Source organism: Haliotis rufescens, unplaced genomic scaffold (genome assembly GCF_023055435.1).
Source record: "Haliotis rufescens isolate VD_foot unplaced genomic scaffold, xgHalRufe1.0.p SCAF_18, whole genome shotgun sequence".
NCBI classification, from domain to species: domain Eukaryota; kingdom Metazoa; phylum Mollusca; class Gastropoda; order Lepetellida; family Haliotidae; genus Haliotis; species Haliotis rufescens.
The window spans coordinates 14,455,001-14,482,010 of record NW_025963868.1 but is presented as its reverse complement, the minus strand read 5'-3'; the positions used below and the strand labels follow the sequence as shown (position 1 = coordinate 14,482,010).

Below are 27,010 nucleotides of genomic sequence, written 5' to 3'. Positions count from 1 at the left end.
GCAATATTGGAAAACAATATGTACTTGAACTTATTACGCATGCGCTTTGACAAGGAGTTGATAACGGCTGCTGAAACCTATTGTCTCCGGTGCCAGATAGGTAGGAGATGGCGAGGATGAGGGCGGTGTGTGTTACGGTGTTGCTCTGGTTTGGGGTGGGAGTTGTAGCGGACATAGACTTGACCAGACTGGACAATCAGAGGGGCACGAATGTTGTCCAAGCAACTATTGACCAAATTCGAGATGGCTGTATCTTCCCCAAGGACAGGCTTTTTCTGAGACGATTAGCCTTTGTCGAGTCCAGGGATGGCCTTGACTCCAAGACGTACAGAAGCGGATATTATGGCGGTATTTGGCAGGTCAGTTAAAGATACATACCATGAAATGACATGGAAACTTTTGACAGAGGTGAACCCTGGGTTAGAACGGGTCTTCGAGCAAACTATGCTTGTGGCAATAGAGGCGGTATCAGGTGGTTGGGTCGCTTACTTGGCTGATGCATGTCATCGTACCCTGAATTTTTATGTCCAGACCTCGATTATGTACAGACCGCCGTCATATAGGTGGAATATTGTGCGGCGTTAAACAAGAAACAAAACTGATGTTACTGTAGGGGGGTGAAACAGCCTTCAATACATTGACCTGTCCTCCAACTGAACTGGAATACTGTTTAAAGCAGCGTTAAATCCCATTCATTAACTCCTTTCATTGCAACAGGTAGATGAGTCTATGTTTAAAGCTACCACTGCATGTCCCGCATCCATCCGACACGTCTGCAACCAGATCCAGATCAAATTCCGCATTGACTGGAGTCAGGTTCAATGGCGGGATCTCTTAAAACCGCTATATTCTGGTCTAGCTGCTTCCCTCTACATCCAGCTGCGGCAAGATGACGACATAATTCCAGGGAGCGTGGATGCCCAAAGCCAGATTTGGAAAAACATATACCATCCAAAACCTCCAGTTGCCAACTTCTCCTCCCTCGTGGTAACAGGTATGTTAGAGTCCAGCTTCTTCTTCTATGGAAGCTATTCTACAAACACGGTTTGAGTACTAAAATGGGTAAATTGATACTATTAATTTACAGTGATGCAAAGGCATGTGTTCGTTCAAACAATAGAGTATTTGTAGAGTAGAATAGAGTACCCTTGCCTCATAGGTGTGAGGCAAGGGTGTACGCTTAGTACATTCTGTTTCAGTTTTTTTAATGAACTAATTGGTTACTCAAGTTGAAATTTTGTCGTTTTGGTGTTCAGTTATTGTTATTGATATTTTTCTACTTCTTTTCGTTGATGACCTTATTTAGTTTGACAATACTGTCAACAACTTACAAATAAAGTTAGATATATTCCATGATGATCTAACGAAAACAAAATTAGTAGTTGACTACTGGATATAGTTATCTTGTCTTGCATTTTAGCAAGAGATTACCGTGGTCAAAAGCTACAAAGAATATAGCAATTCAGACAAGAAAGATGTTCATAGTCTTGTAAAGCAGTATACATTCCCTGTAAACATACTCGCCTCACCTTTACTTCAAATTATTTGATGCAGAGATAATACCAATACTTTTATACGGGGCAGAAATTTGGGGTTCAGTGACATAGAACCATTACAAAATGTTCACTTGAATGGCTGTAAGTGCTTTTTAGGTGTTAGACGAGTGTGGTATACGAGTTTATTCTATTTTGTCGCTTGATGTTTTGAAATATTGGCTGTCTCTTATCCATATGCAGGAATCTCGTTTACCAAAAACTGTTGTTATATCTTACGTTTGTTCGATGACCAAGGCCACGTTAATTTGGTAAAGAAACTTAAAGTTGTTATATTTAGATTAGGATTTGGTAATGTCTGGCTCTTTCAAACATGTGGTAATAAAACCGTATTACTAAACATGTTACGGCAACGGTTAAAAGATAACTTTTTTACAGGTTTGGCACAGTGATTTATCCGAAAGTCCCCAAATGTGTTAGTATGCACAGTTTTAGAACATCCGTTTTATGTGAGAACTATTTGAGTAGTATCACTGTTAATAATTTAAGTACCACATTGACTAGTCGGCTTAGTTCTAACAATTTAGAAGTTGAACGTGGACGACAATTATATTCTTCGTGAATTTAGAAAATGTAAAGTTTGTAGCTTACACCATATAGAAAAAGGATAAAACTTTTTGTTAATTTGTCCAGCGTGTAGCCATCTAAGGCAAAGTTACATAAAATCTAAATTTTGTCATCGCAGGAGCCTTTATCCAATATGAATACAGCAAAGTACTTGTTTTATGCCAATGCTGTTAGTACACAAATACTCCAACTTTGATAACATGCAATTATGTTAAAATTGCTATCATTAGAAAAACAAAGAAATATGTTGTATTCGAATATACTGTTTGCACCTAACTTGTATTTCGTTTGTACAAAAATCACTGAATAAAGTGTGTGTGAATAAGGAGTTTCGATGACAGTATGGGTATAGCGAACTTTTTTACACGTATGTTCAATGTATTGTACATGTGACGGTGGTTGATGTATGTCATCGATCCCAATTGCGTGGATCGATGCTCATGATGTCAATCACTGGATTGTCTGGTCCAGACTCGATTTATTTACAGACCGCCGTCATATAGCTGGAATATTTCTGAGTGCGGCGTTAAACAACAAACCAACTGACGGCAAGATTTCTGCCCTTTAAGGTGCCAGAAATATATGATCGTGGGTCCGAATCCAAGATTCGCCTTGATAGTGCTTCAGTGTTTGTCAGCACTATTCCCAAACTCTTTGGGTTTTTTTTAAAAAGTGGTGAAAGTCCAAGATTTGCATAACCAGACCAAGACCCGCAATTCCTACGGAAGATAGTGGCAGTCCAGCCAATCTGTAATTTCGACAATGAAGTGTTTAGTAATTTTGTTTTTGTGGATTACATACGGACTCTGATAAATGCATTGTACAGGATTTTATTTGGACCATCGGTGATGGAAAAAAATCTTGGCCTGGTTTTGGTCCCTATAAATAAACTAAGGGGCAAAACAAAGTATACCGAGTTTGTTTTCTACATTTCTACATAAATTGAAAGAACTGTCACTATTTAACCATCACTTCATCTTCTATATCTACAGCATTTTTGTAAACCTACACCAAACCCTGTATCCATTCCCGTCGTTTTCGCGATCTCAAATTATCTGCCCTTGATTTTCATAGCTAATTTGATTTGCTACTCAGTCTAACGGACCAATCAGAATGCGAGTTACAAACTCGCCAATGTTGGGTTGGCGATATCAACAACCTGGCGGTTGGTATCATCGAGTACGATAGAGTTTGCGAAAAATTTAACATTGAAAACTGACTGACAAGCAAAGAAAGCCCTCATAAATCATTTTGATGGAAAGGATGTCTTCGTGTCCATTGACACGACCTACGCAAGTCACTAACCCACTTCCATTTTCCTTATCCCGATATTTGATTGGTCGGTAATGTCAAATTGAAAATCAAGGATTGGTACTTTGAAATCGCGAGAACCCCAGTAATCGATCCAGTGTAGGTTTACTGAATTGAGAGCCCAAGAGATATAGACGATGGCATCAGTCATTCCTGCAACAATTTGTAAAAAGCAATCCGTGGCTGGGTAATTTCGTGTAAAAAAAGATTGATTCAATGAACATGAAGCCTAAGACACGGATCAACAGTGCGCAACATGTCTATTAATTTTCAGAGTTTGTAAATCAAAATATATTTTAGAAAATATGCAACTGTAGAAGTATTCTTTGAGTTCTTACAAAGAGTCAGTATAGTTAATTTTTGGATATTATATCGCAAACTTAGATCTTTCCAATTGAGAATCAAACATATGATAAAATCAACCGAGCGGTGTAGTTTCTTTTTGTACTTCTTGTAGAAAATTGTATTTTTTTAATGCAAGGACTTATGTGTGTTTAGAATCCTGCGACGCAGAGTTGGATGTGACTTTCCTGGTGGACAGTTCGGGCAGTATCGGATCATCTGACTTCAGTGTAATGCTGGGCTTCCTGCAGCAGGTGGTGGAGGGCCTGGGTGTGAGTCGTGCAGGGACACACGTCGCCATCGTCCGCTTCAGTTCCTCGCCATCGGTCGTATTCCGCCTCAATGAATACTACGACACCGATGACATTGTCAGAAATATCCATAGGCAAGAAAAAACACCTTTCGTCTATCCATATGCTTGAAGCCGAACACCTGATCCTGTGAAACTATTCCCGATTATCCATTATTTTTATTATTATTATTATTATCAAATCGTTATTCCGTTCTGATTCATATAACATGGCCTCATACGGCACCTCAGCTTCGTTGCGGAAGTGACGTCACGACCTCTGTCTACTGTATCCCTAACCAACCACAGGATTTCGCGCATAAGCTTGACATCAACAACCAATCAAAATGAATCTTCCATACGAGAGTTTGGCATACACCTCATACATGTTTCGAGCGATCCCTCGATATGTTTCATGGATCAGAATGAACTTCTTGCTGGAAAAACTGTTTTCCTGAGTATTATGATGGGAGGGGTGGCGTTCAGTTGTATATTAGACGGTACACAATAACACGAGGAGAGTACTTCTTGTAACAAATGTCGTGTAATGTAAATGGATGGCTATTTTGGAACTCAAAACGAAGCTTAAGTGGCGAATAGGTCCACGGTATTAATCATAATGGAATTGAAATGGATGACCGAGGGTGCTGTGAAATATGTTAAGGAAGGTTATTGAACGTATAATTTTTCGAAGGGACAAAATATGTTGTCGTGGCTGCTTCACGACAAGCGTGTTTTACTTTGGAGTGAGTGAGTGAGAATGTTTTTACGCCGCTTTTAGCAATATTCTAGCAATATCACGGCGGGGGACACCAGAAATGGGCTTTACACATTGTACCGTTGTCGGGAATCGAACCCGGGTCTTCGGCGTGACGAGCTAACGCTTTAACCACTTGGCTATCCGACCACCCCGTTTTACTTTGGAAGGAGCTTTTCATTTTGTACTATATCCACAACACATATTATTTCAGAACACTCTTAGGGACTGAGGTCTGAAGCCAATGTTTCCCTGTACTTTCTCGAATTAATTATGTTTTTCACAACGGTAGCCCTGGCTTATTTGCTGCAGTTGGGGGTGCCAGAATATTTTTTATTTCGTAAAAGTTGTTCTTCTACAACTACAACTTCTCATTTGCCTTTACACTTTACAAGCATAATGTCTTGGGTTTTGGCAAATCCACATATCTTCAGTGAACGAAAGGCTATCAAATCTTAAAAAAACCAAATCATAGTGTGTACACATGGGGAACTCTTTGGTCAATAAAACCAAAATACCTACAACAATCCCGAGCGTTATTCAGTCGTTCATTTATACCATGTTCAACGATGAACATATTGGGCGAAACTATATATTTGTGATATTGCAGGATCTTCTATGTTGGAGGGAGTACTAACACAGCTGGTGGTATAGACGAGATGATGTCGAGCGTGTTTACGACATCCAATGGGATGAGGTCACAGGCGTCCAAATTAGCCATCTTACTAACTGATGGTGGGTCAGACAGTACTTTACAGACGAGGGCCGCAGCAGAGAGAGCGAAAGAAGCGGGTGTCGTTTTCTTTAGTATTGGAATTGGAAGCGTGAACCCGGATGAGCTGATGAGCGTGGCCACACAGCCGAACTGCACCCACTACTTCCTGCTGAACAATTTCGCTGAGATAGACACAATCCTGTACGAGATACAGCGCAGCGCCTGCAGAGGTGAGTCAGTGAGTGAGTGGGGGAAATTCCCAAGGTGACACAGGTCGTAGACGTTGACTGCTTTCTTCAAACGATTATTGTGTTAATACAAGACAAACGTCATAGACGCATCAAACGGTCTGCGGATCCCTGGCTCAGATTATGGTGAACCTTAGGAACCGACAATTTATATTTCTTGGCAGCTGGGCAATTTTACACAATTAAATCGCAGCGTTTTACATCACTTGACCACACAAGCAACTCAATGTTTATAGATATCATTTTGGGTGGATATACATGCACAGCAGGCGCCAGGAGTGACACTGGGTGTATGAGTTGGTAGACGGGTACAACAGTCACCAGCAGTAGTGACACTGGGTGTATGAGTTGGTAGACGGGTACAACAGTCACCAGCAGTAGTGACACTGGGTGTATGAGTTGGTAGACGGGACAACAGTCACCAGCAGTAGTGACACTGGGTGTATGAGTTGGTAGACGGGTACAACAGTCACCAGCAGTAGTGACACTGTGTGTATGAGTTGGTAGACGGGACAACAGTCACCAGGAGTAGTGACACTGGGTGTATGAGTTGGTAGACGGGACAACAGTCACCAGGAGTAGTGACACTGTGTGTATGAGTTGGTAGACGGGTACAACAGTCACCAGCAGTAGTGACACTGGGTGTATGAGTTGGTAGACGGGTACAACAGTCACCAGCAGTAGTGACACTGGGTGTATGAGTTGGTAGACGGGACAACAGTCACCAGCAGTAGTGACACTGGGTGTATGAGTTGGTAGACGGGACAACAGTCACCAGGAGTAGTGACACTGGGTGTATGAGCTGGTAGACGGGTACAACAGTCACCAGCAGTAGTGACACTGGGTGTATGAGTTGGTAGACGGGTACAACAGTCACCAGCAGTAGTGACACTGGGTGTATGAGTTGGTAGACGGGTACAACAGTCACCAGCAGTAGTGACACTGGGTGTATGAGTTGGTAGACGGGACAACAGTCACCAGCAGTAGTGACACTGGGTGTATGAGTTGGTAGACGGGTACAACAGTCACCAGCAGTAGTGACACTGTGTGTATGAGTTGGTAGACGGGACAACAGTCACCAGGAGTAGTGACACTGGGTGTATGAGTTGGTAGACGGGACAACAGTCACCAGGAGTAGTGACACTGTGTGTATGAGTTGGTAGACGGGTACAACAGTCACCAGCAGTAGTGACACTGGGTGTATGAGTTGGTAGACGGGTACAACAGTCACCAGCAGTAGTGACACTGGGTGTATGAGTTGGTAGACGGGACAACAGTCACCAGGAGTAGTGACACTGGGTGTATGAGTTGGTAGACGGGACAACTGTCACCAGGAGTAGTGACACTGGGTGTATGAGTTGGTAGACGGGTACAACAGTCACCAGCAGTAGTGACACTGGGTGTATGAGTTGGTAGACGGGACAACAGTCACCAGGAGTAGTGACACTGGGTGTATGAGTTGGTAGACGGGTACAACAGTCACCAGGAGTAGTGACACTGGGTGTATGAGTTGGTAGACGGGACAACAGTCACCAGGAGTAGTGACACTGGGTGTATGAGTTGGTAGACGGGTACAACAGTCACCAGGAGTAGTGACACTGGGTGCATGAGTTGGTAGACGGGACAACAGTCACCAGCAGTAGTGACACTGGGTGTATGAGCTGGTAGACGGGTACAACAGTCACCAGCAGTAGTGACACTGGGTGTATGAGTTGGTAGACGGGACAACAGTCACCAGCAGTAGTGACACTGTGTGTATGAGTTGGTAGACGGGACAACAGTCACTAGCAGTAGTGACACTGGGTGTATGAGTTGGTAGACGGGTACAACAGTCACCAGCAGTAGTGACACTGTGTGTATGAGTTGGTAGACGGGACAACAGTCACTAGCAGTAGTGACACTGGGTGTATGAGTTGGTAGACGGGACAACAGTCACTAGCAGTAGTGACACTGGGTGTATGAGTTGGTAGACGGGTACAACAGTCACCAGCAGTAGTGACACTGTGTGTATGAGTTGGTAGACAGGACAACAGTCACCAGCAGTAGTGACACTGTGTGTATGAGTTGGTAGACGGGACAACAGTCACCAGCAGTAGTGACACTGTGTGTATGAGTTGGTAGACGGGACAACAGTCACTAGCAGTAGTGACACTGGGTGTATGAGTTGGTAGACGGGACAACAGTCACTAGCAGTAGTGACGGGTACAACAGTCACCAGGAGTAGTGACACTGGGTGCATGAGTTGGTAGACGGGACAACAGTCACCAGCAGTAGTGACACTGGGTGTATGAGCTGGTAGACGGGTACAACAGTCACCAGCAGTTGTGACACTGGGTGTATGAGTTGGTAGACGGGACAACAGTCACCAGCAGTAGTGACACTGTGTGTATGAGTTGGTAGACGGGACAACAGTCACTAGCAGTAGTGACACTGGGTGTATGAGTTGGTAGACGGGTACAACAGTCACCAGCAGTAGTGACACTGTGTGTATGAGTTGGTAGACGGGACAACAGTCACTAGCAGTAGTGACACTGGGTGTATGAGTTGGTAGACGGGACAACAGTCACTAGCAGTAGTGACACTGGGTGTATGAGTTGGTAGACGGGTACAACAGTCACCAGCAGTAGTGACACTGTGTGTATGAGTTGGTAGACAGGACAACAGTCACCAGCAGTAGTGACACTGTGTGTATGAGTTGGTAGACGGGTACAACAGTCACCAGCAGCAGTGACACAGGGTGTATGAGTTGGTAGACGGGTACAACAGTCACCAGCTGTAGTGGCACTGGGTGTATGAGTTGGTAGACGGGACAACAGTAACCAGCAGTAGTGACACTGGGTGTATGAGTGGGTAGACGGGACAACAGTCACCAGGAGTAGTGACACTGGGTGTATGAGTTGGTAGACGGGACAACAGTCACCAGCAGTAGTGACACTGGGTGTATGAGTTGGTAGACGGGACAACAGTCACCAGGAGTAGTGACACTGGGTGTATGAGTTGGTAGACGGGACAACAGTCACCAGCAGTAGTGACACTGTGTGTATGAGTTGGTAGACGGGTACAACAGTCACTAGCAGTAGTGACACTGTGTGTATGAGTTGGTAGACAGGACACCAGTCACCAGCAGTAGTGACACTGGGTGTATGAGTGGGTAGACGGGTACAACTGTCACTAGCAGTAGTGACACTGGGTGTATGAGTGGGTAGACGGGACAACAGTCACCAGGAGTAGTGACACTGGGTGTATGAGTTGGTAGACGGGACAACAGTCACCAGGAGTAGTGACACTGGGTGTATGAGTTGGTAGACGGGACAACAGTCACCAGGAGTAGTGACACTGGGTGTATGAGTTGGTAGACGGGACAACAGTCACTAGCAGTAGTAACACTGTGTGTATGAGTGGGTAGACGGGTATAACAGTCACCAGGAGTAGTGACACTGTGTGTATGAGTTGGTAGATGGGTACAACAGTCACTAGCAGTAGTGACACTGTGTGTATGAGTTGGTAGACAGGACAACAGTCACCAGCAGTAGTGACACTGGGTGTATGAGTTGGTAGACGGGTACAACTGTCACTAGCAGTAGTGACACTGGGTGTATGAGTGGGTAGACGGGTTCAACAGTCACCAGCAGTAGTGACACTGGGTGTATGAGTTGGTAGACGGGTACAACTGTCACCAGCAGTAGTGACACTGGGTGTATGAGTTGGTAGACGGGACAACAGTCACTAGCAGTAGTGACACTGGGTGTATGAGTTGGTAGACAGGACAACAGTCACTAGCAGTAGTGACACTGGGTGTATGAGTTGGTAGACGGGACAACAGTCACTAGCAGTAGTGACACTGGGTGTATGAGTTCGTAGACGGGTACAACAGTCACCAGCAGTAGCAGTACTGGGTGTATGAGAATGTAGACGGGTACAACAGTCACCAGCAGTAGCGGCACTAGGTGCATGAGAATGTAGACGAGTACAATAGTCACCGGCGGTAGTGACCCTGTTTGTATGAGCTGGTAGACGGGTACAACAGTCACCAGCGGTAGTCGCACTGGGTGTATGAGAATGTAGACGGGTACAACAGTCACTAGCAGTAGTGACACTGGGTGTATGAGTGGGTAGACGGGTACAACTGTCACTAGCAGTAGTGACACTGGGTGTATGGGTGGCAAGACGGGTACAACAGTCACCAGCAGTAGCAGTACTGGGTGTATGAGAATGTAGACGGGTACAACAGTCACCAGCAGTAGCGGCACTAGGTGCATGAGAATGTAGACGGGTACAACAGTCACCAGCAGTAGCGGCACTAGGTGCATGAGAATGTAGACGGGTACAACAGTCACCAGCAGTAGTCGCACTGGGTGCTTGAAAATGTAGACGGGTACAACAGTCACCAGCGGTAGTCGCACTGGGTGCTTGAAAATGTAGACGGGTACAACAGTCACCAGCAGTAGTCGCACTGGGTGCTTGAAAATGTAGACGGGTACAACAGTCACCAGCAGTAGTCGCACTGGGTGCTTGAAAATGTAGACGGGTACAACAGTCACCAGCAGTAGTCGCACTAGGTGCTTGAGAATGTAGACGGGTACAACAGTCACCAGCAGTAGTCGCACTGGGTGCTTGAGAATGTAGACGGGTACAACAGTCACCAGCAGTAGTGACACTAGGTGCATGAGAATGTAGACGGGTACAACAGTCACCAGCAGTAGTAGTACTGGGTGCATGAGAATGTAGACGGGTACAACAGTCACCAGCAGTAGCGGTACTGGGTGCATGAGAATGTAGACGGGTACAACAGTCACCAGCAGTAGTGACACTAGGTGCATGAGAATGTAGACGGGTACAACAGTCACCGGCGGTAGTGGTACTGGGTGTATGAGAATGTAGACGGGTACAACAGTCACCAGCAGTAGTGGTACTGGGTGTATGAGAATGTAGACGGGTACAACAGTCACCAGCAGTAGTCGCACTGGGTGCTTGAAAATGTAGACGGGTACAACAGTCACCAGCAGTAGTCGCACTGGGTGCTTGAAAATGTAGACGGGTACAACAGTCACCAGCAGTAGTCGCACTAGGTGCTTGAGAATGTAGACGGGTACAACAGTCACCAGCAGTAGTGACACTAGGTGCATGAGAATGTAGACGGGTACAACAGTCACCAGCAGTAGTAGTACTGGGTGCATGAGAATGTAGACGGGTACAACAGTCACCAGCAGTAGCGGTACTGGGTGCATGAGAATGTAGACGGGTACAACAGTCACCAGCAGTAGTGACACTAGGTGCATGAGAATGTAGACGGGTACAACAGTCACCGGCGGTAGTGGTACTGGGTGTATGAGAATGTAGACGGGTACAACAGTCACCAGCAGTAGTGGTACTGGGTGTATGAGAATGTAGACGGGTACAACAGTCACCAGCGGTAGTGACACTAGGTGCATGAGAATGTAGACGGGTACAACAGTCACCGGCGGTAGTGGTACTGGGTGTATGAGAATGTAGACGGGTACAACAGTCACCAGCAGTAGTGGTACTGGGTGTATGAGAATGTAGACGGGTACAACAGTCACCAGCAGTAGTGACACTAGGTGCATGAGAATGTAGACGGGTACAACAGTCACCGGCGGTAGTGGTACTGGGTGTATGAGAATGTAGACGGGTACAACAGTCACCAGCAGTAGTGGTACTGGGTGTATGAGAATGTAGACGGGTACAACAGTCACCAGCGGTAGTCGCACTGGGTGCTTGAAAATGTAGACGGGTACAACAGTCACCAGCAGTAGTCGCACTGGGTGCTTGAAAATGTAGACGGGTACAACAGTCACCAGCAGTAGTCGCACTGGGTGCTTGAAAATGTAGACGGGTACAACAGTCACCAGCAGTAGTGACACTAGGTGCATGAGAATGTAGACGGGTACAACAGTCACCAGCAGTAGCGGCACTAGGTGCATGAGAATGTAGACGGGTACAACAGTCACCAGCAGTAGTCGCACTGGGTGCTTGAAAATGTAGACGGGTACAACAGTCACCAGCGGTAGTCGCACTGGGTGCTTGAAAATGTAGACGGGTACAACAGTCACCAGCAGTAGTCGCACTGGGTGCTTGAAAATGTAGACGGGTACAACAGTCACCAGCAGTAGTCGCACTGGGTGCTTGAAAATGTAGACGGGTACAACAGTCACCAGCAGTAGTGACACTAGGTGCATGAGAATGTAGACGGGTACAACAGTCACCAGCAGTAGTAGTACTGGGTGCATGAGAATGTAGACGGGTACAACAGTCACCAGCAGTAGCGGTACTGGGTGCATGAGAATGTAGACGGGTACAACAGTCACCAGCAGTAGTGACACTAGGTGCATGAGAATGTAGACGGGTACAACAGTCACCGGCGGTAGTGGTACTGGGTGTATGAGAATGTAGACGGGTACAACAGTCACCAGCAGTAGTGGTACTGGGTGTATGAGAATGTAGACGGGTACAACAGTCACCAGCAGTAGTAGTACTGGGTGTATGAGAATGTAGACGGGTACAACAGTCACCAGCGGTAGTGGTACTGGGTGTATGAGAATGTAGACGGGTACAACAGTCACTAGCAGTAGTGACACTGGATGTATGAGTGGGTAGACGGGTACAACTGTCACTAGCAGTAGTGACACTGGGTGTATGGGTGGCAAGACGGGTACAACAGTCACCAGCAGTAGCAGTACTGGGTGTATGAGAATGTAGACGGGTACAACAATCACCAGCAGTAGCGGCACTAGGTGCATGAGAATGTAGACGGGTACAACAGTCACCGGCAGTAGCGGTACTGTGTGTATGAGAATGTAGACGGGTACACCAGTCACTAGCAGTAGTGGCACTGTGTGCATGAGTTGGTAGACGGGTACAACAGTCACCAGCAGTAGTGGTACTGGGTGCTTGAGAATGTAGACGGGTACAACAGTCACCAGCAGTAGTGGTACTGGGTGCATGAGAATGTAGACGGGTACAGCAGTCACCAACAGTAGCGGTACTGGGTGCATGAGAATGTAGACGGGTACAACAGACACCAGCAGTAGCGGTACTGGGTGTATGAGAATGTAGACGGGTACAACAGTCACCAGCAGTAGCGGCACTAGGTGCATGAGAATGTAGACGGGTACACCAGTCACTAGCAGTAGTGGCACTAGGTGCATGAGAATGTAGACGGGTACAACAGTCACCAACAGTAGTGGCACTGGGTGTAGGGGTGGCTAGATCAAACAACAGTCACCAGCAGTAATGGCACTTGTGATGATAGATGCTAAAATAGAAAGATCACCTTCATAGTGTAGTGGATAGAGCATCATCCCGAAGAGCAGAAGGTCGATGGTTTGATTCCCTTGTTTCGTTGTAACAAAAGACGGTAAAGAAACTGCTTGTTGTTACCCTGTGTGGAGCCCGGCATTAAGGGGATGAAATAAGGACTGGTAGGCTCGGAGTAGGTATTCTGTGTCTGAGTGGGGTATACATGTTAAACTGCGGCATGATATATGAGTGATTTAACACTATAAAACTATGAAACTATTCTGAACTAGTACAAGCAGCCACACACACGTGCATGCACGTCGCTATTATAAGTGCAATATTATCTTGAACGAACGTTAAACCCCATTTCACCTCACCTTTAATCTCCCACGTGTAAGTCAAATTTTATTGTACGAATAGCGGATAGGGTATCGCTGGTCGGTCATATGCCTACGTACAACCTAACACATTCCCCAACCGTCGCCTAAAACTAGGATAGGAGGCAAAAAACGAATAGATCCCCAGCACTTTGTTACCCTTCGGCAGAGGATAATCGGATCGTTTGGTTTGCTCGGTGACTTGGGTGATTGAGACGGCGTGAGACGTTGCTCCTAATAGCTATTAATAGGTTTGTTTGGAGACTGCCGTGATTTAGCTGGAATATTACCTCGGTGTTAATTGCAATTGCTCGAAGATGTGCAAAATGGCCTTCTCATAGCCGAGTCAGTTATACCCGACACTGATTTGTATTCTTTCAGCCGTGTTATCCCTGAGTAAGACCGAAACTGAGATACACAAAAAACTGCAAAACATCTCGACTGAAGTCACGGTCTCGGTTGACGTTCCTTCGTTACCGTCGGCTAGCAACTCCACGGCAAATGACACATACGTGTCGGTTTTGGTAAGTATTATTCCCGTGTGACATCAATCTCATTGAAACCAGATCTTTTACTCCGATACGTTACCTCTCTGCTTGAAAGTCACACAGCTATGCGCCCCCACCCACCCGAAATAATAGATCTGACTTTTAATGAAATTGGGGCTAAATCACCATCCGTCGGAACGTAATCGAAACTCCCGTGGCACCTAATCGTATCAGTTCAATTACAGTAAAACTTCCATACCCTGTGCTCACTCCATCAACCACTGTTTTTGGGAAACTCCATGTATCTCATTGCATCAATCACTGTTTGTGGGAAACTCAATGTCTCTCACTCCATCAACCACTGTTTGTGGGAAACTACATGTCTCTCATTGCATCAACCACTGTTTGTGGGAAACTCCATGTCTCTCACTCCATCAACCACTGTTTGTGGAAAAAAAAAACATGTCTCTCACTCCATCAACCACTGTTTGTGGGAAACTCCATGTCTCTCACTCCATCAACCACTATTTGTGGGAAGCCCCATGTCTCTCACTCCATCAACCACTGTTTGTGGGAAACTCCATGTCTCTCACTCCATCAACCACTATTTGTGGGAAGCCCCATGTCTCTCACTCCATCAACCACTGTTTGTGGGAAACTCCATGTCTCTCACTCCATCAACCACTGTTTGTGGGAAACTCCATGTCACTCATTGCATCAACCACTGTTTGTGGGAAACTCCATGTCTCTCACTCCATCAAACACTGTTTGTGGGAAACTCCATGTCTCTCACTCCATCAACCACTATTTGTGGGAAACCCCATGTCTCTCACTCCATCAACCACTCTTTGTGGGAAACTCAATGTCTCTCATTGCATCAACCACTGTTTGTGGGAAACTCCATGTCTCTCATTGCATCAACCACTGTTTGTGGGAAACTCCATGTCTCTCACTCCATCAACCACTGTTTGTGGGAAACTCAATGTCTCTCATTGCATCAACCATTGTTTGTGGGAAACTCCATGTCTCTCACTCCATCAACCACTGTTTGGGAGAAACCCCATGTCTCTCACTCCATCAACCACTGTTTGTGGGAAAATCCATGTCTCTCATTGCATCAACCACTGTTTGTGGGAAACTCCATGTCTCTCACTTCATCAACCACTGTTTGTGGAAAACCCCATGTCTCTCACTCCATCAACCACTGTTTGTGGGAAACTCCATGTCTCTCACTCCATCAACCACTGTTTGTAGGAAACTCCATGTCTCTCATTGCATCAACCACTGTTTGGGAGAAACCCCATGTCTCTCACTCCATCAACCACTGTTTGTGGGAAACCTCATGCCTCTCATTGCATCAACTACTGTTTGTGGGAAACCCCATCACTCTCACTCCATCAACCACTGTTTGGGAGAAACCCCATCTCTCTCACTCCATCAACCACTGTTTGTGGGAAACCCCATGACTCTCACTCCATCAACCACTGTTTGTGGGAAACCCCATGTCTCTAACTCCATCAACCACTATTTGTGGGAAACCACATGTCTCTCACTCAATCAACCACTGTTTGTGGGAAACTACATGTCTCTCACTCCATCAACCACTGTTTGTGGGAAACCCCATGTCTCTCACTCCATCAACCATTGATTGTGGGAAACTCCATGTCTCTCATTGCATCAACCACTGTTTGTGGGAAACTCCATGTCTCTCACTCCATCAACCACTATTTGTGGGAAACTCCATGTCTCTCATTGCATCAACCACTGTTTGGGAGAAACCCCATGTCTCTCACTCCATCAACCACTGTTTGTGGGAAGCTCCATGTCTCTCATTGCATCAACTACTGTTTGTGGGAAACTCCATGTCTCTCACTCCATCAACCACTGTTTGTCGGAAACCCCATCTCTCTCACTCCATCAACCACTATTTGTGGACAACCCCATGTCTCTCACTCCATCAACCACCGTTTGTCGGAAACCCCATGTCTCTCACTCCAATAACCACTGTTTGTGGACAACCCTATGTCTCTCACTCCATCAACCACTGTTTGTGGGAAACTCCATGTCTCTCATTGCATCAACCACTGTTTGTGGGAAACTCCATGTCTCTCACTCCATCAACCACTATTTGTGGACAACCCCATGTCTCTCACTCAATCAACCACTGTTTGTGGGAAACTCCATGTCTCTCACTCCATCAACCACTATTTGTCGGAAACCCCATCTCTCTCATTCAATCAACCACTGTTTGTGGACAACCCCATGTCTCTCACTCAATCAACCACTGTTTGTGGGAAACTCCATGTCTCTCATTGCATCAACCACTCTTTGTGGGAAACTCCATGTCTCTCACTCCATCAACCACTGTTTGTGGGAAACCCCATGTCTCTCACTCCATCAACCACTCTTTGTGGGAAACTCTATGTCTCTCACTTCATCAACCACTGTTTGTGGAAAACCCCATGTCTCTCACTCCATCAACCACTGTTTGTGGGAAACCTCATGTCTCTCACTCCATCAACCACTGTTTGTGGGAAACTCCATGTCTCTCATTGCATCAACCACTGTTTGGGAGAAACCCCATGTCTCTCACTCCATCAACCACTGTTTGTGGGAAACCCCATGTCTCTCACTCCATCAACCATTATTTGTGGGAAACCACATGTCTCTCACTCAATCAACCACTGTTTGTGGGAAACTCCATGTCTCTCACTCCATCAACCACTGTTTGTGGGAAACCCCATGTCTCTCACTCCATCAACCATTGTTTGTGGGAAACTCCATGTCTCTCATTGCATCAACTACTGTTTGTGGGAAACTCCATGTCTCTCACTCCATCAACCACTGTTTGTGGGAAACTCCATGTCTCTCATTCCATCAACCACTGTTTGGGAGAAACCCCATGTCTCTCACTCCATCAACCACTGTTTGTCGGAAACCCCATCTCTCTCACTCCATCAACCACTATTTGTGGACAACCCCATGTCTCTCACTCCATCAACCACCGTTTGTCGGAAACCCCATGTCTCTCACTCCATCAACCACTGTTTGTGGACAACCCTATGTCTCTCACTCCATCAACCACTGTTTGTGGGAAACTCCATGTCTCTCATTGCATCAACCACTGTTTGTGGGAAACTCCATGTCTCTCACTCCATCAACCACTATTTGTGGACATCCCCATGTCTCTCACTCAATCAACCACCGTTTGTCGGAAACCCCATGTCTCTCACTCCAATAACCACTGTTTGTGGACAACCCTATGTCTCTCACTCCATCAACCACTGTTTGTGGGAAACTCCATGTCTCTCATTGCATCAACCACTGTTTGTGGGAAACTCCATGTCTCTCACTCCATCAACCACTATTTGTGGACAACCCCATGTCTCTCACTCAATCAACCACTGTTTGTGGGAAACTCCATGTCTCTCACTCCATCAACCACTGTTTGTCGGAAACCCCATCTCTCTCACTCAATCAACCACTGTTTGTGGACAACCCCATGTCTCTCACTCAATCAACCACTGTTTGTGGGAAACTCCATGTCTCTCATTGCATCAACCACTCTTTGTGGGAAACTCCATGTCTCTCACTCCATCAACCACTGTTTGTGGGAAACCCCATGTCTCTCACTCCATCAACCACTCTTTGTGGGAAACTCTATGTCTCTCACTTCATCAACCACTGTTTGTGGAAAACCCCATGTCTCTCACTCCATCAACCACTGTTTGTGGGAAACCTCATGTCTCTCACTCCATCAACCACTGTTTGTGGGAAACTCCATGTCTCTCATTGCATCAACCACTGTTTGGGAGAAACCCCATGTCTCTCACTCCATCAACCACTGTTTGTGGGAAACCTCATGCCTCTCATTGCATCAACCACTGTTTGTGGGAAACCCCATCTCTCTCACTCCATCAACCACTGTTTGGGAGAAACCCCATCTCTCTCACTCCATCAACAACTGTTTGTGGGAAACCCCATGACTCTCACTCCATCAACCACTGTTTGTGGGAAACCCCATGTCTCTCACTCCATCAACCATTATTTGTGGGAAACCACATGTCTCTCACTCAATCAACCACTGTTTGTGGGAAACTCCATGTCTCTCACTCCATCAACCACTGTTTGTGGGAAACCCCATGTCTCTCACTCCATCAACCATTGTTTGTGGGAAACTCCATGTCTCTCATTGCATCAACTACTGTTTGTGGGAAACTCCATGTCTCTCACTCCATCAACCACTGTTTGTGGGAAACTCCATGTCTCTCATTCCATCAACCACTGTTTGGGAGAAACCCCATGTCTCTCACTCCATCAACCACTGTTTGTCGGAAACCCCATCTCTCTCACTCCATCAACCACTATTTGTGGACAACCCCATGTCTCTCACTCCATCAACCACCGTTTGTCGGAAACCCCATGTCTCTCACTCCATCAACCACTGTTTGTGGACAACCCTATGTCTCTCACTCCATCAACCACTGTTTGTGGGAAACTCCATGTCTCTCATTGCATCAACCACTGTTTGTGGGAAACTCCATGTCTCTCACTCCATCAACCACTATTTGTGGACATCCCCATGTCTCTCACTCAATCAACCACTGTTTGTGGGAAACTCCATGTCTCTCACTCCATCAACCATTTTTTGTCGGAAACCCCATCTCTCTCACTCCATCAACCACTGTTTGGGAGAAACCCCATCTCTCTCACTCCATCAACCACTGTTTGTGGGAAACTCCATGACTCTCACTCCATCAACCACTGTTTGTGGGAAACCCCATGTCTCTCACTCCATCAACCACTATTTGTGGGAAACCACATGTCTCTCACTCCATCAACCACTGTTTGTGGGAAACTCCATGTCTCTCACTCCATCAACCACTGTTTGTGGGAAACCCCATGTCTCTCACTCCATCAACCATTGTTTGTGGGAAACTCCATGTCTCTCATTGCATCAACCACTGTTTGTGGGAAACCCCATGTCTCTCACTCCATCAACCACTATTTGTGGGAAACTACACGTCTCTCACTCCATCAACCACTGTTTGATGGAAACCCCATGTCTCTCATTCCATCAACCACTGTTTGTGGGAAACCCCATGTCTCTCATTCCATCAACCACTATTTGTCTCTTACTCCTGTTTCTGCAGACGACAGTCAACTGCGGCGTCGTCAATGTATACGCCTCCTACGAGGTTACACATCCGGGTCCCGCGTTCCATGACGTCAAGGGCGTTGCCACGGGCGACCTCCCGTCAGTGATGTACGTCAACACGTCAATAGACGGCCGTCCACTGTACATCACGTACGAAGGAGCTAAGCTCCCTGCTTCCGCCACGGGGTTAAAGGACTGTGACAATGCTTCTGTCCACATGTCCATTGTAAAAGGACCACCAAAAGGTACGTTAACCTGACTAGAGATCTTACTATTACACTGTCATCACTCAGTAGTACAAATTAGATTATGCTTGTCCGGCGTCGGTGTTAGGTAATCTCCCCTTACATGATACTCAAGCTCCTTACAGCGATAGCGCATTCACTAAACTAGAAAATCGCTTTTGGAAAACATGACCCCGTAAAGATCCGGCTTAGAACAGGTCTTCAGCAACCCATGCTTGTGATAAGAGGCGAGTTACGGGATCGGGTGGTCGGGCTCACGACCACGTGTATCAACAGTCAGGACTATATCAAGACATACATATTAAGTATGATGAATATAGAATTCTAGTACTTTCTTTAAGATACCCGGAACTTTATGCTGAACCTGGCATATTATTCATTATTTAAAAGTGAATATGAATGTCAACACGTGTTTGCTGAAACATGTGAGTCATCTATGTACGTATTTCTTAAAGGTCCTGATATCATATGCCGGGAGGATGGAGTTGAGAAGGAGTGTACCAAAACCGACTTCCTCATCAGCAAATACAACAAGTTCTTGTGTAGAGGTACAGTATGAAATCACATATCTGCACATATCGCTATATCTCCTGACTGAAATACACATTAGCACATTAAGCTCCCAATACTGTCTAGAACGGCCGTTAGACACCTTCAGTTGAACAACTCCAAAGTGAAAACTCAGTTGGTGTAAAATAAAATCATATAATTTTGGATCAAGATTTTACTGCAAATATTCAGATCCCAATTGCTTTGCAGGTGTACAAGTTATGTGTGCAGCACTTTTATCTTCTTTAAAACAATATAAGATAAATACTTTTGATGCCAAAGCGAATCATGAAATCAGCGCAAAAAGCAATGTTTGTTTAAAAGGTAATCTTTATGTTCCGAACACAGAAACGCCTGCGTGGGGGAATCTGTCATAGGTGTTCACTGTGGTTGGATGTAGATGCACGTGCAGCATGAGATATGCGTGGGGGAATCTTTCATAGGTGTTCACTGTGGCTGGATGTAGATGCATGTGCAGCACGAGATCTGCGTGGGGGAATCTTTTATAGGTGTTCACTGTGGTTGGATGTAGATGCACGTGCAGCACGAGATCTGCGTGGGGGAATCTTTCATAGGTGTTCACTGTGGTTGGATGTAGATGCACGTGCAGCACGAGATCTGCGTGGGGGAATCTTTCATAGGTGTTCACTGTGGTTGGATGTAGATGCACGTGCAGCATGAGATCTGCGTGGGGGAATCCTCCATAGGTGTTCACTGTGGCTGGATGAAGATGCACGTGCAGCATAGATGTGCTTTGAGAACATGTGTGTGTTTGTTGTTTAACGCCACACTCGGCATTATTCCAGCTATATGACGTTGGTCTGTACATAACCGAGTCTAGACCAGACAATCCAGTGGTTGATATCCACGCAGCTGGGATTGAAAAGGTAGTTCCTGGGTTACTGTGGTTATTTTTAAGAATAAGAATTCTGCTGATTTTCAGATAACTGGCAGGAGATTGAAAACCCTTGCACAGCCGCCAGGATCAGCAACAACGAACTCTACTTCCCTCATCCGTACGACAACACGAAGTTCATCAGGTGCGACCTCACCGGCGACATGTACATCACTCAGTGCCCGGGTCAGAAGCGCTACATCGCCGACTCGCATGTGTGTGGTACTGAACACGCCGTCATCAACAACAACAAGAAACCCATCGCCACCAACAACATATCCAACCCATGCACCTTAAACGAGATCAGGAACAACCACATGTACTTCCCCTACCCCGGAAACCTCGCCAAGTACATCCACTGTGACCCCTCGGGTAAGAGGTGTTGATAGCCCTTCATTCCTTCATTCAACTGTTTTCAGTAGACGTAGACCAACATCCCGACTATTTCGGTCTTTGGCTTCGTCACTGATTAACAACAAGTAGAATCCGGGGAGATCTCACAGACCGGAATATGGGATATTTAAACAATACACTGTCTCGATATTCAGATACCATTATGTCACACACTTTGACGGCGCACGTAAGTCTGTCATTCAGAGTGAGTGAGTGATAATGGTTTTACGCCGCTTTTCGGAATATTCCAGTAATATCACGGCGGGGGACACCGGAAATGGGTTTCACAGTCACATTGTACCCATTTGGAGATTCGAACCCGGGTCCACGGCGTGACGAGCGAACGCTTTATCCACTGCCGCTGTCATTCAGACCCCTGAAACATATATCTCCAATGTTGCCCCTGCAAGTCTATATTATTTTGTAAGTCTAGATTACTGCAATTAGGAAATGAAGAGAGCCTCAGGGCTCCGTTTTATTATTCTATATTAAGATTTTACAACTCTTTTTTTCTGTTTAATATTTTAATTTATGAGACTAGATGTTAGTCTAATCGCACAGGTGGCTAAGACGTTGAAGGCTCCTCAATTCGCTGTTCAGATTTGCATCCCTTATTTGTGCCAGGACCAGCTGATTACAATCCTTGGTGTCACCAAAGTTATAAACGTCTACGACCTGAATCCCCCTGCGAAGATCCGGGTTAGAATTCATATCAAACTACCCATACTTTGTCCTAAGAGGCGACGGGTAGTTAGGTTTGATTGAAGCATGTCATCGTGTCCCAACTGCGTAAATGTAGATCGATGCTCATGATGTCAATCACTGGATTGTCTCGTCCAAATTTGATTATTTACCGCCGTTATACAATATTGTTGAGTGTGGCGTAAAACAACAGATAAACAAAACGACCAGAATCACAGTTGAATACTCTTTTCAAAGGGGCGTTAACCCCAACTCACTCACTCACTCCGTCTTACTTACAGGCATGCCATGGGAGAACTCCTGCCAGGATGGCTTCCTCTGGTTCCAGGACGCACAGACGTGTTCCCCTGACTACCAGCACCAGGGAGTCGGATCCACTGCTTTCACCTTCGTCGACCCCTGCACTAAGGCCAACATCGACGCCGGCAACATGTTCTTCCTCTACGCCCCCGACCACAACAAGTATGTCCAGTGTGACGTCACCGGCATCTACTACATCCGCTCGTGCCCCGCGATGATGCATTTCAACGTCTCAAAGAAGCAGTGTGTGAGGAGGGACGAGAATGATGCTGTTGGAGTTCTACCATCTCCACCAGCTTAACAGGGATACATACCAACAAGCTTTTTACTTCTTCCATGAATATATTGGGAAAAACGTTTTTCTTGGTGGAATGATGTTGATATGATGTTACTGGCTTTTGTTACTTCTTTTCTGCGCGTGTGCCTTTGTAGTTGGTTGATAATTCAGATTATTGTTTGAATAATATGTTCAGGATGAAATCTTTACATGTTTCAACATTTTATGGTCTCGCGTAAATCGACATATATGTAAATGTATCGATGATAAGAACATATTTAGCTGATTAATAAATATATTTTGTCTTTCTTTCTGATTATTGGATTTTGCAACAACAAAGCTACAAGAATTAACAATGTAGACAAAGAAAACGCCCACTACAACAGTAGCTCCAGGTAATCTAACGACACAGAACACGCCCACTACAACAGTAGCTCCAGGTAATCTAACGACACAGAACACGCCCACTACAACAGTAGCTCCAGGTAATCTAACGACATAGAACACGCCCACTACAACAGTAGCGCCAGGTAATCTAACGACACAGAACACGCCCACTACAACAGTAGCGCCAGGTAATCTAACGACAAAGAACGCCCACTACAACAGTGGCTCCAGGTAATCTAACGACACATAACACGCCCACTACAACAGTAGTTCCAGGTAATCTAACGACACAGAACACGCCCACTACAACAGTAGCTCCAGGTAATCTAACGACACAGAACACGCCCACTACAACAGTAGCTCCAGGTAATCTAACGACAGAGAACACGCCCACTACAACAGTAGCTCCAGGTAATCAAACGACACAGAACACGCCCACTACAACAGTGGCTCCAGGTAATCTCACGACACAGAACACGCCCACGACAACAGTAGCTCCAGGTAATCTTCCGACACAGATCACGCCCACTACAACAGTAGCGCCAGGTAATCTAACGACACAGAACACGCCCACAACAACAGTAGCTCCAGGTAATCTCACGACACAGAACACGCCCACTACAACAGTAGCTCCAGGTAATCTAACGACACAGAACACGCCCACTACAACAGTAGTTCCAGGTAATCTAACGACACAGAACACGCCCACTACAACAGTAGCTCCAGGTAATCTAACGACACAGAACACGCCCACTACAACAGTAGCTCCAGGTAATCTAACGACACAGAACACGCCCAGTACAACAGTGACTCGAGGGAATCTAACGACACAGAACACGCCCACAACAACAGTAGCTCCAGGTAATCTAACGACACAGAACACGCCCACTACAACAGTAGCTCCAGGTAATCTCACGACACAGAACACGCCCACTACAACAGTAGCTCCAGGTAATCTAACGACACAGAACACGCCCACTACAACAGTAGCTCCAGGTAATCTAACGACACAGAACACGCCCACTACAACAGTAGCTCCAGGTAATCTAACGACATAGAACACGCCCACTACAGCAGTAGCGCCAGGTAATCTAACGACACAGAACACGCCCACTACAACAGTAGCTCCAGGTAATCTAACGACAAAGAACGCCCACTACAACAGTGGCTCCAGGTAATCTAACGACACAGAACACGCCCACTACAACAGTAGTTCCAGGTAATCTAACGACACAGAACACGCCCACTACAACAGTAGCTCCAGGTAATCTAACGACACAGAACACGCCCACTACAACAGTAGCTCCAGGTAATCTAACGACACAGAACACGCCCACTACAACAGTAGCTCCAGGTAATCTAACGACACAGAACACGCCCACTACAACAGTAGCTCCAGGTAATCTAACGACACAGAACACGCCCACTACAACAGTAGCTCCAGGTAATCTAACGACATAGAACACGCCCACTACAGCAGTAGCGCCAGGTAATCTAACGACACAGAACACGCCCACTACAACAGTAGCGCCAGGTAATCTAACGACAAAGAACGCCCACTACAACAGTGGCTCCAGGTAATCTAACGACACATAACACGCCCACTACAGCAGTAGCGCCAGGTAATCTAACGACACAGAACACGCCCACTACAACAGTAGCTCCAGGTAATCTAACGACAAAGAACGCCCACTACAACAGTGGCTCCAGGTAATCTAACGACACAGAACACGCCCACTACAACAGTAGTTCCAGGTAATCTAACGACACAGAACACGCCCACTACAACAGTAGCTCCAGGTAATCTAACGACACAGAACACGCCCACTACAACAGTAGCTCCAGGTAATCTAACGACACAGAACACGCCCACTACAACAGTAGCTCCAGGTAATCTAACGACACAGAACACGCCCACTACAACAGTAGCTCCAGGTAATCTAACGACACAGAACACGCCCACTACAACAGTAGCTCCAGGTAATCTAACGACATAGAACACGCCCACTACAGCAGTAGCGCCAGGTAATCTAACGACACAGAACACGCCCACTACAACAGTAGCGCCAGGTAATCTAACGACAAAGAACGCCCACTACAACAGTGGCTCCAGGTAATCTAACGACACATAACACGCCCACTACAACAGTAGTTCCAGGTAATCTAACGACACAGAACACGCCCACTACAACAGTAGCTCCAGGTAATCTAACGACACAGAACACGCCCACTACAACAGTAGCTCCAGGTAATCAAACGACACAGAACACGCCCACTACAACAGTGGCTCCAGGTAATCTCACGACACAGAACACGCCCACTACAACAGTAGTTCCAGGTAATCTAACGACACAGAACACGCCCACTACAACAGTAGCTCCAGGTAATCTAACGACACAGAACACGCCCACTACAACAGTAGCTCCAGGTAATCTAACGACACAGAACACGCCCACTACAACAGTAGCTCCAGGTAATCTAACGACATAGAACACGCCCACTACAACAGTAGCGCCAGGTAATCTAACGACACAGAACACGCCCACTACAACAGTAGCGCCAGGTAATCTCACGACAAATTACGCCCACTACAACAGTGGCTCCAGGTAATCTAACGACACAGAACACGCCCACTACAACAGTAGTTCCAGGTAATCTAACGACACAGAACACGCCCACTACAACAGTAGCTCCAGGTAATCTAACGACACAGAACACGCCCACTACAACAGTAGCTCCAGGTAATCTAACGACATAGAACACGCCCACTACAGCAGTAGCGCCAGGTAATCTAACGACACAGAACACGCCCACTACAACAGTAGCGCCAGGTAATCTAACGACAAAGAACGCCCACTACAACAGTGGCTCCAGGTAATCTAACGACACATAACACGCCCACTACAACAGTAGTTCCAGGTAATCTAACGACACAGAACACGCCCACTACAACAGTAGCTCCAGGTAATCTAACGACACAGAACACGCCCACTACAACAGTAGCTCCAGGTAATCTAACGACACAGAACACGCCCACTACAACAGTAGCTCCAGGTAATCAAACGACACAGAACACGCCCACTACAACAGTGGCTCCAGGTAATCTCACGACACAGAACACGCCCACTACAACAGTAGCTCCAGGTAATCTTCCGACACAGATCACGCCCACTACAACAGTAGCGCCAGGTAATCTAACGACACAGAACACGCCCACAACAACAGTAGCTCCAGGTAATCTCACGACACAGAACACGCCCACTACAACAGTAGCTCCAGGTAATCTAACGACACAGAACACGCCCACTACAACAGTAGCTCCAGGTTATCTCACGACACAGAACACGCCCACTACAACAGTGGCTCCAGGTAGTTTAACGACACATAACACGCCCACTACAACAGCAGCGCCAGGTAATCTAACGACACAGAACACGCCCACTACAACAGTAGCTCCAGGTAATCTAACGACACAGAACACGCCCACTACAACAGTAGCTCCAGGTAATCTAACGACACAGAACACGCCCACTACAACAGTAGCTCCAGGTAATCTAACGACACAGAACACGCCCACTACAACAGTAGCTCCAGGTAATCTAACGACATAGAACACGCCCACTACAACAGTAGCGCCAGGTAATCTAACGACACAGAACACGCCCACTACAACAGTAGCGCCAGGTAATCTAACGACAAAGAACGCCCACTACAACAGTGGCTCCAGGTAATCTAACGACACATAACACGCCCACTACAACAGTAGTTCCAGGTAATCTAACGACACAGAACACGCCCACTACAACAGTGGCTCCAGGTAATCTAACGACACAGAACACGCCCACTACAACAGTAGCTCCAGGTAATCTAACGACAGAGAACACGCCCACTACAACAGTAGCTCCAGGTAATCAAACGACACAGAACACGCCCACTACAACAGTGGCTCCAGGTAATCTCACGACACAGAACACGCCCACTACAACAGTAGCTCCAGGTAATCTTCCGACACAGATCACGCCCACTACAACAGTAGCGCCAGGTAATCTAACGACACAGAACACGCCCACAACAACAGTAGCTCCAGGTAATCTCACGACACAGAACACGCCCACTACAACAGTAGCTCCAGGTAATCTAACGACAAAGAACGCCCACTACAACAGTGGCTCCAGGTAATCTAACGACACAGAACACGCC

The 27,010-nt window shown here is 46.3% G+C and overlaps 1 protein-coding gene across 1 annotated transcript; it reads left to right on the top strand.

Annotated features, from left to right (window-relative positions):
• The first annotated feature begins 74 nt into the window (after positions 1-74).
• LOC124112990 lies at positions 75-22,732 on the top strand. Its single transcript, XM_048398273.1, has 9 exons — positions 75-359; positions 718-994; positions 3,930-4,158; positions 5,430-5,764; positions 13,798-13,940; positions 19,058-19,307; positions 19,763-19,855; positions 20,800-21,123; positions 22,128-22,732. The coding sequence occupies exons 1-9, from the start codon at positions 108-110 to the stop codon at positions 22,445-22,447; spliced, it is 2,223 nt and encodes a 740-aa protein (XP_048254230.1). The 5' UTR covers positions 75-107; the 3' UTR covers positions 22,448-22,732.
• Positions 22,733-27,010: the final 4,278 nt, after the last annotated feature.

Bases quoted from the DNA above. Each gene is read 5' to 3' on its own strand.
- LOC124112990 (XM_048398273.1), top strand. From the start codon at position 108: ATGGCGAGGATGAGGGCGGTGTGTGTTACGGTGTTGCTCTGGTTTGGG. The intron at 5,765-13,797 runs GTGAGTCAGTGA...GTATTCTTTCAG, and splicing joins ACAGCGCAGCGCCTGCAGAG to CCGTGTTATCCCTGAGTAAG. The intron at 13,941-19,057 runs GTAAGTATTATT...CTGTTTCTGCAG, and splicing joins ACACATACGTGTCGGTTTTG to ACGACAGTCAACTGCGGCGT.